The sequence below is a fragment of the Hyperolius riggenbachi genome, chromosome 11 (genome assembly GCF_040937935.1).
Source record: "Hyperolius riggenbachi isolate aHypRig1 chromosome 11, aHypRig1.pri, whole genome shotgun sequence".
Lineage (NCBI taxonomy): Eukaryota > Metazoa > Chordata > Amphibia > Anura > Hyperoliidae > Hyperolius > Hyperolius riggenbachi.
Window position 1 is genome coordinate 158,787,078 of NC_090656.1, and position 15,445 is coordinate 158,802,522.

General features: G+C 47.5%; 1 protein-coding gene across 1 annotated transcript in view; it reads left to right on the top strand.

The window, feature by feature from the left end:
- LOC137538188 (microtubule-associated proteins 1A/1B light chain 3C-like) overlaps positions 1-15,080 on the top strand; it is a 182,355-nt gene extending 167,275 nt beyond the window's left edge. Inside the window, exons 3-4 of the mRNA XM_068260207.1 lie at positions 1,410-1,516; positions 14,593-15,080. Coding sequence (XP_068116308.1) covers positions 1,410-1,516; positions 14,593-14,752 — 267 coding nt within the window. The 3' untranslated portion in view covers positions 14,753-15,080. The remainder of the gene's footprint in view (positions 1-1,409; positions 1,517-14,592) is intronic.
- The last annotated feature ends 365 nt before the right edge of the window (positions 15,081-15,445 follow it).

The window sequence follows — 15,445 nt, forward strand, 5'->3', positions numbered from 1 at the left end:
TGCCTTCTGTATTCTGTACTATTCGCTGGTGCTGCCCTGGGTTCTTTCATCCCCCACACCATGTGCGCGCCTGACATACCCTTCCGTAACCGCCCGGTCAGTGGACCAGGTCTGGCTGCTTGCTAATCACACACTGTTTGCGCATGCTTGGTTAAAGCGGATCTGAGATGAAACACTAACTATAACAAGTAACTTGTCTATATATCTTATGTAAAGTTTAGATAGTTTACACAGCATATTTAGCTGCAAAAGTGTATGATTATTTATTCCTGTGATACAATGAGGGCAGCCATGTTCTTTTTGTCATATTGTCACAGGCTAAGGGCTGGAGATGCTATCAGCTTTCTTGTGTGTAAATTCCGCCCCCTCTCCTTCTCCCTTCTCCCCTCTGCCTTTGAAATCAATGGCTAGTAACACTTCGCCCTCCTCCCGCCCAGACTGAGCTCCTGTAAGCCCTTGCTATTGTCTGAAAATGCCTTGGCACTCTGAGGGCTTGTTAAGGTTTATAGGGAATTAAAGTATTAAAACAAAAACAAAAAAGTATTTGGCTTGAGGAATGCCCTATAAACTATATAAAAAGGGACACAATTATGCAATAAGTAAAAGTTCATCTCTGATCCACTTTAACTGAGTGCAACTGCCTGCAGCACAGCGTAGGCAGCTGCCAGCTGGTTCAAATAGTGTGGTTGGCCTGACCCCTTTCATTTGTTTGGAACTTAATCTGCAAATAAAGTCCACTGGCTGCCTGCAGTCCGCCCCTTGTTTATCTGGTGCCCTAGGCCATGGCCTATGTGGCCTTGCCAGAAATACGGCCATGGGGATCTGACTATATACACTGGCTATATACTAAAGGGGAATCTGGCTATATACACTGACTATATACTAAAGGGGGTCTGGCTATATACACTGAAGGGGGATCTGACTATATATACTGTAATTGGGGATCATATTGGTTACCTATTCTAAATGGGGGTTATCTAGCCACCTATACTATAAATGGGGGGGTCATCTGGCTACCTGTGCTAAAGAGGGGTTATCAGGCTTCCTAATCGCTGCCACATTATAGACACTGCGCATTATGGCTATACTACCTATACTGGAGGCAACTATTCCAGGCTACCTATACTGGGGGCAGCTATTCCAGGTTACCTATACCAGGTGCACCAATACCTGGTATTACTCGCCAAGGCATGCTAAGCAAGTCGTATTGGCGTCTTTTCATTTTTTGGTGGGATGGTGTCATTTAATACCCAGCACCGGGTGTCAAATGCCCTAGGTACACCACTGATCTATGGTATAAAAACAGTATGAGCATTTAATGGGTTAAAATTGTTTCTCGTTCAAGGTTATATATTGCCCAGCGTTAGACCAGACTAGTTTAACATTTCTTTTCACTTTTTATTTTCCAGGTTGTAGTTGAGAGAAGTAGTCGAGAAAAATTGCTGCCTCAACTTCAAAAAATAAAGTTTCTTGTCCCTCCAGAAATCACCATGGGACAGTTCGTCAATATGATCAGGTGAGATGGCAGAGTGTGTGTGTGTGTGTGTGTGTGTGTGTGTATATGTGTGTGTGTGTGTGTGTGTGTGTGTGTGTCTGTGTGTGTGTATATGTATGTGTGTGTGTGTGTGTGTGTGTGTGTGTGTGTGTGTGTGTGTGTGTGTGTGTGCGCGTGTGTATATGTGTGTGTGTGTGTGTGTGTGTGTGTATATGTGTGTGTGTGTGTGTGTGTGTGTGTGTGTATATGTATATATGTGTGTGTGTGTGTGTGTGTGTGTGTGTGTGTATATGTATGTGTGTGTGTGTGTGTGTGTGTGTGTGTGTGTGTGTGTGTGTGTGTGTGTGTGTGTGTATATGTATATGTGTGTGTGTGTGTGTGTGTCTGTGTGTGTGTATATGTATGTGTGTGTGTATGTGTGTGTGTGTGTGTGTGTGTGTGTGTATATGTGTGTGTGTGTGTGTGTGTATATGTGTGTGTGTGTGTGTGTGTATATGTATATGTGTGTGTGTGTGTGTGTGTGTGTGTGTGTGTGTGTAGGGGCAGCTAAGTTCATATCTTCTCTCCCTGCATAGCTTAAAGGAACTCTATCGAAGAATGTATTTTTGTGGCAACATTAGTAACGGATGTAAAAGCATTATAAATAAAGGACTCTACATATATTTTTGTCATGTAATGCTTTTTTTGTCAAGAAACCTGTTTTACAGTTTCCTATAGACAGCAGTGGACAGAGGAATAGCCCACTTTTGTAGGTGTCGACGCTGAGGGTAAAAATGTGTTAAAGCTTCCCCCCACACGTTGTAACTCATGTGGCCACTGTAGAATTTACTCATATGCCTGCCAATATGATGTAACAGGAGCTGAGAACTTCTCTCACCTGTGAAGGGGACAACTTGTAAAAAAATTGCAGCTACAAAGAGCATATTAAAAGAAACGTAAACTGAGACGCATGTGGATTTTTCCTTTTCAAATAATACCAGTTGCCTGACTCTCCTGCTGATCCTGTGTCTCTCATACTTTTAGCCACAGTCCCTCAACAAGCATGCAGATGCTCTGACTGAAGTCAGACTGGATTAGCTGCATGCTTGTTTCAGGTGTGTGATTCAGCCACTATTGCAGCCAAAGAGATTAGCAGGACTGACAAGCAACTGGTATTGTTTAAAAAGAAACATCCATATCACTCTCAGTTAAGGTTCCCTTTAAGGCCTCTTTTCCACGGACAGTTGAACTGTGTGCTCAGCTAGCAGTTGCCAGACAGCAGTGAGCAGTTATCAGGCAGCAGCAAGCAGTTGCCAGGCAGCAGCGAGCAGTTGTGAGAGTTTGAGAGGCATTTCACTGCCTATCAACTGTCCGTGGAAAAGAGGCCTAAATAAAGTAAATTGGGCTGGGCAAACTTTATCAGCCCCCCATTAGTTGTATCATTTGCTGTCTGTATCCCCCTAGCCCACCCCCAAACCAATGGAACAAGGGGCCACACACGCCTTTTATTCAAACTGTGCACAGCATAGCCTTCTCACCCGTCCAGAAGGCGCACTACCATTCTTTATGCTGTGTGTATATATATATATATATATATATATATATATATATATATATATATATATATTTCAGATATTCGAGGGGGGGCCCAAATCTGCTACTTTGCTTAGGGCCCCATTCAGCCTTAATCCAGCTCTGCTTCTCGCCCTCCTGTCTTGTGTATTTCTGCTAATATGCCTGTCAATAGGATGTAACAGGAGCCGAGAGCGTCTCCCCTCTTATCTCGCTCCTGTCATAAATTTCTCTGAACACACTGTGTCCGCCGCGTCATTGGAGGTATCCGGTTGTTATGCAATGGCAAACTAGGCAAAGGGGAGTAGAGATGTCCCGAACGGTTTGCCGGCGAACGGTTCCAGGCGAATTTCGGGTGGTTCGCGTTCGCCTGCGAAGGCGAACTTTCCCGGAAGTTCGAATCGCCCCATAATGCTCTATTGAGCAGAACTTTGACCCTCTACGTCACAGTCAGCAGGCACATTGTTGCCAATCAGACTGCACTCCCTCATAGAGCCCCACCCCCCCTTATAAAAGGCAAGGTCCTTGTGCCGTTTTACTCACTAGTCTGCCTACACTATGTAGTTAAGGGACAGCTGCTGACAGACTCTGCTAGGGAGAGTTTAGTTAGGCTTGTTCCTTATATTACTTCCTCCCCTCCTCCCCCCCTCCCGGAGGGAGGAGGGTCTCATCTTCCAGGGAATTGTACAGGATCCACAGCACTAGCGAAAAGTGGCTAGCGCGATCCAGGTACAGAGTAGCAGAACAGAAGGATCCCCAGCGCTAGCGAAAAGTGGTTAGCGCGATCCCAGGAGACAGAACAGAAGGATCCCCAGCGCTAGCGAAAAGTAGCTAGCACGATCCCAGGAGACAGAACAGAAGGATCCCCAGCGCTAGCGAAAAGTAGCTAGCGCGATCCCAGGAGACAGAACAGAAGAGATAGCTGGTAGCAACCGCTGCACCAGCTATACTCCAAGAACAGAGATCAGAACCATTTCCTGTCGACCACCATAGGGACAGGACAATGGCAGCAGGCAAGACAAGACAGAACAGGCAATACAGATAATACAATCCTAACTGCACTAGGGAAATCTGCCTAGCGCAGATTTAGGAATTACTCTAAGCTGATGTTCAAACAGAGAGCAAGGCTGACACCCCACCAGGAGTGTTACATAGGACGAAATCCTTATGAACAGCGAAGCATTGTGGGAAAGACATAGTACTTATAGTACACGCCTCCAATGAATGTGGCCAGGCAATTTGCATGACAACGTATGCAAATTCCTCTGCAAGCACAAGCTGCAAAACTGACAGAAGCTCTTCTTTCCAGAGTCCTGCAGCATGCAAACCTACACAATGGTCAAAAGGCTGGCTGCCTGCACAGGCAGCTGAGCAAATCATCACACCACTGCAGCTTTAAGGCCAAGCTGCAGGGCCGCACAACATAGCACACGAGTGATTCCCCCCCCCCCCCTTTTCTCCCCACCAACAGAGCTCTCTGTTGGTGGGGTCTGATCGCTCCCCCCATGTTTATTTATTTTTTTATAAATATTTGTTGCTGCTTTTTTTTAAAAAAAACCCTCTTCCTTTAAATCCCTTCCCTCCCTCGCTCCCTCCCTCCCCACAGCCGGCCAATTACGGCGATCGGCTGTCATAGGCTTCTGCCTATGAGAGCCGATCGCTCTCTTGTCCCCCAGGGGGACAGCCGTGTCACACGGCTGTCCCCAGTGCAGCGCTGCTGCTGATCGCAGCGCTGCACAGAGTAAATAGATGGAGATCACGCCGTCTAACAGTCTCCCGAGCGGCAATAGCCGCTCGGAGACTGAAGGCGGGGCGGAGCTCCACCCCCCAAGCAGGAGATGCGCGCGCAGCCTGCGTGCGATTTCCTGCAAAACAGAGCCCCAGGACTTTACGCCAATTGGCGTTAGGCGGTCCTGGGGCTGCCGCGGTCGGCAAGAGGTTAAGGATGTGTAGTATGTCAAAAGCCAACTCACATTGGCCAGGAATAGAACCCAGGCGTACCGCTCTGTAGGCTGCTATCCTAACCATTATACCACCAACACTACATGTTGAAACTTCTTGGAGCAGACTTACTTCCTTCCTCCAAAAGACACACATACATCCCCATAAAATCATTCAACAGCAACTGCGTGCACAGTCTTTGCGGTACACAGTCTCTGTGGCACAATTGCTTAGCGTGTTTGGCTGTTAACTAAAACGTTGGTGGTTCAAGCCCACCCAGGCATGGCTTTGCCTTTTGTGTTCAACAGTTGTCCGAAGAGAACCCCAGATAGCCATGTAGATTCATCTCTCTCTCTCTCTCTAGTACGGATGGTCACCGCTTTCCGCGGAATTGTATTTTCCGCAATTTTGGGCTGAAATTGGTCATTCCATTCCGTTTGGTCGGAACGGAATTGCTTTTTCAATCTGGCAGAATTCCGAAATTGCCTGTGAAATTCTGCTGGTATCCGTTGATGTCATTGAAGTGAATTTTCAGCTTAAAACCATCAAGTCCTAGAGAGAGAGAGAGAGAGAGCAAGCTCATTTTTCTCTTGGGTATATCACAATGGTACATGCTAGACTGGCTTCAGCATGTAGTGTTGGTGGTGGTATAGCGGTTAAGAGAGCTGTCTACCATGTACTCGGACCTGGGTTCAATTCCTGGCCAAGGTATGTGTAAGCTGGCTTTTGAAAGCCTACAAATCTTTAAGCAAGCTAATTTTTCTCTAGAATATATCATAATTGTACATGCTAGGCTGGTTTCAGAATGTAGTGTTGGTAGTGGTATAGCGGTTAAGAGAGCTATCTACCATTCACTCAGACCTGGGTTCAATTCCTGGCCAAGGTATGTAAGCTGGCCTTTGAAAGCCTACAAATCTTTAAGCAAGCTCATTTTTCTCTTGGATATATCATAATGGTACATGCTAGGCTGCCTTCAGCATGTAGTGTTGGTGGTGGTATAGCGGTTAAGAGAACTATCTACCAAGCACTCAGACCTGGGTTCAATTCCCGGCCAAGACCTGGGTTCAATTCCTGGCCAAGGTATATAAGCTGGCTTTTGAAATTCTACAAATCCCTGGAAGATGAGACCCTCCTCCCCCTGGGAGGAGATAGGAGGGAGAGATACACTGCCTGATGTTGTAAAGCAGTGTAGGCCTGTAATTGAACATTGAATGAGATTTGTGACCTTAAAATAGGGGTTTATGTGAAATCTAGATTTTTGTCTGGGACTTTTGATGTGTATTTCACTCAATCATGTCTGCCTCTAGGTATTAGATCCCTTAAAACATGTTCTCTATCATTTTTCCAGCCGGTAGAAAATTTTTCTACATTTTTAAGTTCGCCTCCTCATTGAAGTCTATTGCGGTTCGCGAAAGTTTGCGTGAACTGAACTTTCCGCGAAAGTTCGAGAACGGGGTTCGCGAACCAAAAAACAGAGGTTCGCGACATCACTAAAGGGGAGCAGAAACATTCCATTCTGCAGAGCAATTTGAGCATGTTTTAGTACAGATGATGCGCTGCAGAATGGGACACTTTAGCCCTCTTTTGCATTAGTTTGCTTTTGCATATCAACCACAACACACAATGACGGGGCAGACTCAGTGCGTGCACAGAAGGTACAGGGCTGGAGCGAGAGAAGGGAGATAGCTCTCCCTCTTCTTACATTCTATTGCCGGGCATAATAGCAATTTCTGCAACAGCCGCCTCACTTAAAACTTGCATTGAGGAGGAGGTGGGCAGCATAATAGGAGCGAGAGAAGTTGTCTCTCGTTCCTCAAACCTAACTGCGTGTTGGGAGAGGAGGCGGAGCCAGGATATACACTGTGCCGCTCAGATTTTACATCAGCGGCATCCCCTATGAATGTGGACTGTTCCTCTGTCCCGACGCCGTCAGTTAATTCAGGGTACCCTGACGTGCAGGTACCTGGGATGTAAAAAGCATTATATGACAAAAATATATGCTTGGTCCTTTCTTAAAAATGCTTTTACATCCATTACTAATGTTAGCACAAAAATTATTTATTTGATACTATTCCTTTAAGAAGACTGCAGAACACTGGTAACTGTTGGTTCAGTAGCATTAACATATAGCCCCCCCCCCTCCCCCCCAGTTTAATTCTTTCAAATCCTATGTAAGGAGTGGGATGCTACTATAACAAAGGGATTGAAAATCTTGCAAAAAGATATGATAAGTGCTTAAAGGAAACCAGAGACAAACTTATATAAAGATTTATACATACCTGGGGCTTCCTCCAGCCCCATCCACATGGATCCCTCCCACACCGCCATCCTCAGTCTTCTCCCACTTCTGCCCCAGGTCCCGTTAGTTCGGCTAGTCGCGACCAGTCTGACGCAAGCGCAGTGCGCTCTCTCCATCTCTCTCTGACAGACAATAGTACTGCGCAGGCGCGGAGCTAGGGGGGGTCGGGGTAGGACAAGTGCCCCCGGGCGCTAGGTCCCCAAGGGCGCCCAGCTGCAGTGTCTTTTTTTTTTATATATATATATATATATATATATATTTACATTTATCTTATCCTCGGCGCCTGCGGCGCCGGGCCGGATGTCACCACTCAGTGATGTTGTCACCAGTGACGTCACACGTCACGTCACCGCCGCGCAGCGTCCACACGAGTGGAACGCTGCGCAGAGCGGGAGCTGCCAGAGAGAGAGAGATGCGCCGCCAGCGAGCCAGCTCTATCCTTCCTAGAGGCTAGACAGCGTGCGTGGAGCCCAGGTGGAGGCAGCCGGACCGGACCAGATTTAAATCAGCCAGGCAGCCCAGGACCAGAGGCAGCGCACACCGCACAGCAATGTCTGCCTATACAGGCATATTTGACGGTGAGCGAACTTGAAGCCTGGCAGAGGGAGGGAGGGTGGGTGGCTGAGCGTGAGCCTGGGGGGGGGGGTGGGGGGGGTGGGGGGGGGATTGGTAGTGTTGGGGGAGAGCAGGCAGCGATTAGGTATATCTGTCTCATCTCATGTGTTCCTATAAACAGTTAATGGAACATGCTGGAAGGTTGGGTATATAGTTGATTGAAGGAGGGGGGGGGGGGGGGTTATATATGACATACATACTTATCATCATGTCATATATACCCTCTTACCCCTCCACCTCTACCCTCTTACCCCTCCACCTCCTCGCAATCTATACCCAACCTTCCTACAGGTTCCATAAATTGTTTATAGGAGACCTACTAAGGGAGGGAGGGTGGATGAGCCTGGGACGGGGGGGGGGGGGGGGGTGGATTGGTAGTGTTGGGGGAGAGCAGGCAGCGATTAGGTACAATGTCTGTCTCTTTTTTTTTAATGATTTTTTTTTCAACTTATAGCATCAGCATGTGCCCTGCTGTTCCCTGCTCCTCGCCCCCCAGCCCCGGCAAGGTATGGATCACAACGGGCGTAAGAAGATTACAGCTCAGTTAACTCACATCTGCACTGGCTACAGTCCGGACGCTAGAGGTCCAGGTGACAGGTCTCTTCGGTCTCCTCTGCAGCGCCGCTTGCATACTTCCTGTATAGTGTATCAGGAAGCATGTGAGCAGTGGCGCTGCAGAGGAGACAGAAGAGACCTGTCACCTGGACCTCTAGCTCCCAGACTGTAGCCTGCAGATCAGGATGTGAGTTAAGTGTGCTGTAATCTTCGTACGCCCGCTGGCCGCTGTGATCCATACTTTGCCGGGGGCGAGGAGCAAGGAATAGCAGGGCACAGTGACAGGATTGGGACCGTGGGGAGAGAATACAGAAGTAAGGCACTCTTCCCTGCGCCCCCATAGCCCAACATTCAGAGGGTGGAACCTGCCCAGCCTCGGCCCGGCTGTGGCGGCGAGTGTAACAATGTTGCAATGCTTAATGCGGAGGGAGGCGGGGGCCGGATCCACAGCGTGCCGCCCTGTCATACATAAGATTGCTACTGATTGGGCAGAAGAAGCAGCGTACAGCTCCACCTACCGCCGCTGCCGTCATATCGTCGCTAACAGGTGGTAGGCGGAGCTGTACGCAGCTTACACTACTGCTAACTTCCTGTACATTTGGCTCCACCCATAACTACGCCCACATTCATTATGTGGCCGTGCCCCATTTTTCACCATTCACCTTAGGGGGCGCATTAATAGTCTTTGTCCCCGGGCGCTGAAAGCCCTAGCTACGCCTCTGGTACTGCGCAGGCGCAGCACTATTCTCCGCTAGAGGGAGTGCACTGCGCTCGCTCAGACTGGCTGCGACTGGCCGAACTAACAGGAACTGGTGCAGAAGAGGGAGAAGACTGAGGATGGTGGCATGGGAGCAATCCGTGCGGATGGGGCTGGAGGAAGCCCCAGGTATGTATAAATCTTTTAATTCAGTTTGTCTCTGGTACACTTTAAATAAAGAAAATGATTATGTGAGAAATTGAAGAAACAGTGGATCTTATCCTATTCAAAGTGATAAGTAGCTTACAGTATGCCATGGCTATCACATGAGGATTACTGGAAAATCCAATTGCCGGCTATACCTGTGCAATGGCCATGCATAAAGAGCATTTGTCAGGTGAACAGTAGCTATTAACTCAAGCATTACTTCTATGTGCCATGCGATGGAGAGTGAGCTTTTGTGCTGTAGTGCTGTGCTTCAGCGCCTTCCATAGGGAGATTTGGCAGGTCTGTAGCTGCCATCCCCCATCAACCGCTAGCCACTGTTAAAGTCAAAAAGGTCCCTGGCGCTTATCCAACATCTGCCGCTGCAAGGCAGGCTCTCCTGGCACTGTCACTTCACATTGCTACAAAGCATTAATTTACCCCTTCTTACCCATGCAGGTTGGTATAGCCAAAATATCGGAGTCAACCTACAGGAGGCAATGCCATACTAATCTGTGCAAGCACACATCCTCTATAGTAAAACCCAAGTGTCTCTACGTCCCATGTCCCTGTGTATGTGTTTTGTTGTACTGCGCATGTGCAGGGAGGGATGCAGAGACACTGAAAGGATGGAAGGGGCAGGCGTGTGGGTGACTGCGCGTGGCGGGCGTGCGCGGCGGGTGTGCACGCGACGGACCTGAGTGCGAGGGGCGGGTGCGCGTGGCAGGCGCACGGTGACAGACCTAGCACGTAACGGGCAAAGGTCACTAGTGGTACATAATATGGGAGGCTCTGTAAGGGAGGGGCAACATTTCCTCCTCCTCTCCTATAAAGCCCTTGTCCATATCAGGAACTAGGCAGATCCTAACCTCCCGTGCCCTCATGTGGGGATAGGTCCAAGGGGGACATATGATAGAATCCAGGAACCTCCTTTAATAAGGGGACCCCTAGATGTCCATCTACTTCTAGGTAAATAGGGTCACTTTTGAACTTATTCATGGTCACAACCAATAAGAATCCTCCCCGAGGAGGACTGAATAGTCAGTTTAATAGGCAAGGCAATGAACATTTGTGTCACGCTTTTCTCCTGATGGACTCAAAGCGCATCAGGGATGCAGCCACTTGAGGCATGCTCCATGGGCGACCAGGATCATTAGGGAGCCTTGTCTAAAGACTCCTTACTGTTTTACATACTGGCTTGAGCCAGGATTTGAACCCTGGGCAAGGGCTCAAATGCCACATCAAATGCAACAGCCTTACCAGTATGCTGCCAATGAAAAAACTCCTCAGAGTGCATTTTCATTGGTCCACACCAATTCCTGGTGGAAGGTTTAAAGATGCTTTGCAAGGGCTTCCTGTATTCCAGAACAATGGAGTCCCAGTGGTGAGGAGCAGCGGACATTCGTGATGGTTGTTAGTGCTGGGAGACAGGTAGCAACAGGGCTGGGGTTGCACAGCTGAGCTCCTGCGAGGAGCTTCACTGCAGGGGCTGGCACCGATGGAGCTGGCAATGTCAGCAAAGGAGTGTTGGGTAGCAACAGGCAACAGTGGCAGTCCAGCAGAGAACTATTTACAGGAGGGACATCTGGGTGTCTTAGTAAAGGAGGCTCCCAGATGCTTAGTTAATGGGGCAGCAGATGAGCAACAGGGACTTAAAGGGGCACTATGTCGAAAAACTGTAAAATTTAAAATATGTGCAAACATAAACAAATAAGAAGTACATTTTTTTCCAGAGTAAAATGAGCCATAAATTACTTTTCTCCTATTTTGCTGTCACTTACAGTAGGTAGTAGAAATCAGAAGTGACAGGTTTTGGACTAGTCCATCTCTTCATAGGGGATTCTCAGCAAGGCTTTTATTCTTTATAAAGATATTCCTTCAAAAGGATTAAACAATGATGCTGGCCAGCTTCCCTGCTCGCTGCACAGTTTTTTGGCAGTTGGACAGAGCAACTGCCATTCACTAAGTGCTTTTGAAAATAAATAAATCCCTGAGAATCCCCTATGAGGCTTCTGTCAGATTACTACTACCTACTGTAAGTGACAGCAACATAGGAGAAAAGTAATTTATGGCATATTTTACGTTTGAAAAAAATGTACCGTACTTCTTATTTGTATATGTTTGCACATATTTTAAATTTTACAATTTTTCGCCATACTGTCCCTTTAAAGAGAAACCGTAACCAAGAATTGAATTTCATAACAATCAGTAGTTGATACCCCCTTTCTAATGAGAAATCTTTTCCTTTTCACTAACGGATCATCAGGGGGCGCTGTATGGCTGATATTGTGGTGAAACCCCTCCCACAGTGTGATGTCAGAACCATATTTCTGGCATCACACTGTGGGAGCCTTGTTGCTTCTTTGTGGGAAATAACAGCTGTTTACAGCTGTTTCCAACTGCCAAAAAAGCTAGCAGCATCTCCTTCCACTGGATCACCTGCCAGCAGTAAAAATGTCACCATGTGATAAATGTCAGAATGTAAATCAGGGAAAGGAAATATTTTACAATGGGCAAACACTGACTAAATCATTTATCCATAATTATTGTAAAAATTAAGCCTTTTTTTATTGCATTGTTTTTCTTTAACCTTCGGCCGACCGCGTCACGCCAATGGGCGTGGCCGCGGCGGCAGCCCCAGGACCTCCTAACGCCAATCGGCGTAAAGCCCTGGGGCTCTGTTTTGCAGGAGATCGCGCGCAGGCTGCGCGTGCATCTCCTGCTTGGGGGGCGGAGCTCCGCCCCCTCTTCAGTCTCCGACGGCGATCACGCCGTCTATTTATTCTGTGCAGCGCTGCGATCAGCAGCAGCGCTGCACTGGGGACGGCCGTGTGACACGGCTGTCCCCCTGGGGGACAAGAGAGCGATCGGCTCTCATAGGCAGATGCCTATGACAGCCGATCGCCATAATTGGCTGGCTCTGGGGAGGGAGGGATAATAATTAAAGAAACAGGTTTTTTTTTTACAAAAACAACAACAATAATATTTATTTAAAAAAAAATAAACACGGGGGGGAGCCATCAGACCCCGCCAACAGAGAGCTCTGTTGGTGGGGAGAAAAGGGGGGGTGGGGGGAATCACTTGTGTGCTGTGTTGTGCGGCCCTGCAGCTTAGACTTAAAGCTGCAAATGCCACGGATCTATTCTGGTGGCATGCAGTAAAAAGTGGCGCAGGGGAAAAAATGGCGCACCATTCCACCGATAAATGTATCATAAAACACTGTTTACCGTTTTAATGTATTAACATGTAAATAGCGTTTTAACCTGCCTGGCGTTCTATTAAGATCGCCAGGCAGGCTGCGGGAGGGTTTTTTTTTAATAAAAAAAAAACTATTTCATGCAGCCAACTGAAAGTTGGCTGCATGAAAGCCCACTAGAGGGCGCTCCGGAGGCGTTCTTCCGATCGCCTCCGGCGCCCAGAATAAACAAGGAAGGCCGCAATGAGCGGCCTTCCTTGTTTTGCTTACATCGTCGCCATAGCGACGAGCGGAGTGACGTCATCGACGTCAGCCGACGTCCTGACGTCAGCCGCCTCCGATCCAGCCCTTAGCGCTGGCCGGAACTTTTTGTTCCGGCTACGCTGGGCTCAGGCGGCTGGGGGGACCCTCTTTCGCCGCTGCTCGCGGCGGATCGCCGCAGAGCGGCGGCGATCAGGCAGCACACGCGGCTGGCAAAGTGCCGGCTGCGTGTGCTGCTTTTTATTTGAGCCAAATCGGCCCAGCAGGGCCTGAGCGGCAGGCTCCGGCGGTACTGCACGAGCTGAGCTCGTCCAGACCGCCCAGCAGGTTAAGATACATTTATCGGTGGATCGGTGCGCCATTAGAGAATGCAGAGGGGCTTCTCTACAGCTACATTCTCACGTTTCCGGGAATCCTTCTTGGTAGCGTCCAAATCCATGGCAACAGAGAGGAATCCGAGGCGGCCTCTGCTAGATGTTTCCCCAGTCTGGCCAATAAGGAGCACAAGGGAGGAGGGCAGAGACGTTCCAGACACTACAGACACTCATTACCACGGACACCAGTACTTAATTATTCTTTTTGGTTACTTTCCTGCAGCTGGTATAGCACAGCGCTAAGGGAACAGACTAGGATGAACAATTTGCAGGTTCAAAGCTGCCCTTCACTACTTTTTTTTTTTCTGTGACTTCTCTCTGAGTAATCACCGCTATTTTTGGTCAGTTCGCAGGGACCAATTCTTTGTCTCTTATCCTTATTCTGTGTTCACACTTCTATTTTAAAAATGTTACAATAATATTACAATAGTGCTGATTTAAAAAAAAAAGTAGTGAAGAGCAGGTTCGAACCTGCAAAACTCTTTTTTTAGACTGTTTCCTTACCACTATGGTATAGCACAAACATACAGTATGATGATGATATCCCAGTGGCATCCTTTTCTCCCTCTGTCTGTGTGCCCCGGTAATTAGCGTTTTACATTCAATAAAATGGCTGCGCCATAATTGTCAGCAGGAGCTGTACGCCATTTTTCCTGCTCCCATTCTGGTGTGCCCCGGATGTCCTCCAGCGAGAGTCAGAGCTTTGGAGCCTCTATGGTGGCATGCTGGGAGCTGTAGTGCCTCAATGTCAGGCATGCTGGGAGCTCTGATGCATCAATGGGGGGTATGCTGAGTGCTGTGGTGCCTCTCTAGGAGCATATTGGGTGCTGTGGTGCCATGCTGGGTGCTGTGGTGCCTCTATGGGGCATGCTGGGAGTTGTGGTGCCTCAATGGGAGGCCTGTGGGAGCATGGGAGTGGGTCCACTACAAGGTCAGGGAATGCTATGGAGGGGCTGCTAGACAAGCTGGCAGCAGGCCAGCCCGCCCAGCAGAAAGCCAGACCAGTCAGCACAGAAGCCAAGTAACTCTGCCTAGTTAAGTTTAAGTGACAGTGCCTATTTTTGTGATATGCTGCATTTATTTATTTATTGTTTTAATGGAAAGGGGGGCTTCATCCAACATTTTGCTGGGCAACCTACTTAGGCTGCTGTCATGTTCATGTAAATGACCACCCATGACCACACCCACATTCTGGTGCATGGCACCACCAATTTTTCAGCTGGAGTGCCTAAAAATGCCTCGCATCTCTTAGGATCCTAGCAACGCCACTGCTAGTATATACAATGTTCTGATAGTTACCATAATTCCACACTATTATGATGTATAACATGTGAAACGGTCAGTTACCACAAAGCAGTCAATTTGCTGTCGTGTATCCCTTAACAGAATTGTTTATCTTAACAGGAGCAGACTTTCCCTGCTTCCATCTAGCTCCCTTTGTGTAATGGTCAGTGAAAATCAAATGGCCTGCTTATCGATGACAATGCTAGAAGTGTATACTGAACATCGTGACCAAGATGGATTCCTCTATGTGACTTACATGTCACATGAAGTGTTTGGCTGAAAGGATCTTCATGCAATATGGTCACTGGAAAAGCTATTTAACAGTTGCAGTTACTACAATCAGCATTGTGGTGCTACATGGAGCTTTGGCAGAAAGAGCTACGTGTCATGGAAGGTGCACTCACTTAAACCGTCTCTGGAGAGAAGTAACAAGAACCCGAGGCATTTAGAAGAGAAGACAGACTTTTCACCAAGAGATGATAAGTTATAGTTTCACTGATAATTTCATTGAAGACTGTACATTGAGCATGATAAAATTGTATAGAGCTTATATACTAAAATTATACACAATTATCAGAGCTTACTTATAAAACTCTTAAACCCATGAATCACTTGATTCCCTTGTTGTAATGGTTATTACACTACTGATCACTGTAACTGATTTCATGCCAAGTATAATGTTTTATGCAAATTTACTTTGTTCTTCTACTTTTATTATATGATTAAAGTTTTATGATTCTGTTCATCAAAAAGCTTTTAATACGATTGACTACTGTTGAGCAAGGATGTGGTACCACAAGTTGCCGCACTTGACTTATTACATCTAAGATGAGATCAATTGCATGTGAATGTCTGCACAATTACAGTCAGCACGGCTTATTATCTGATACAGACATTTCCAATTCAGCTCTGAAGAAAGTGTTTTATTCCTGCAGAACCCCCCTACTTAGGGGTGTATTGAGAAGAGAGCAAA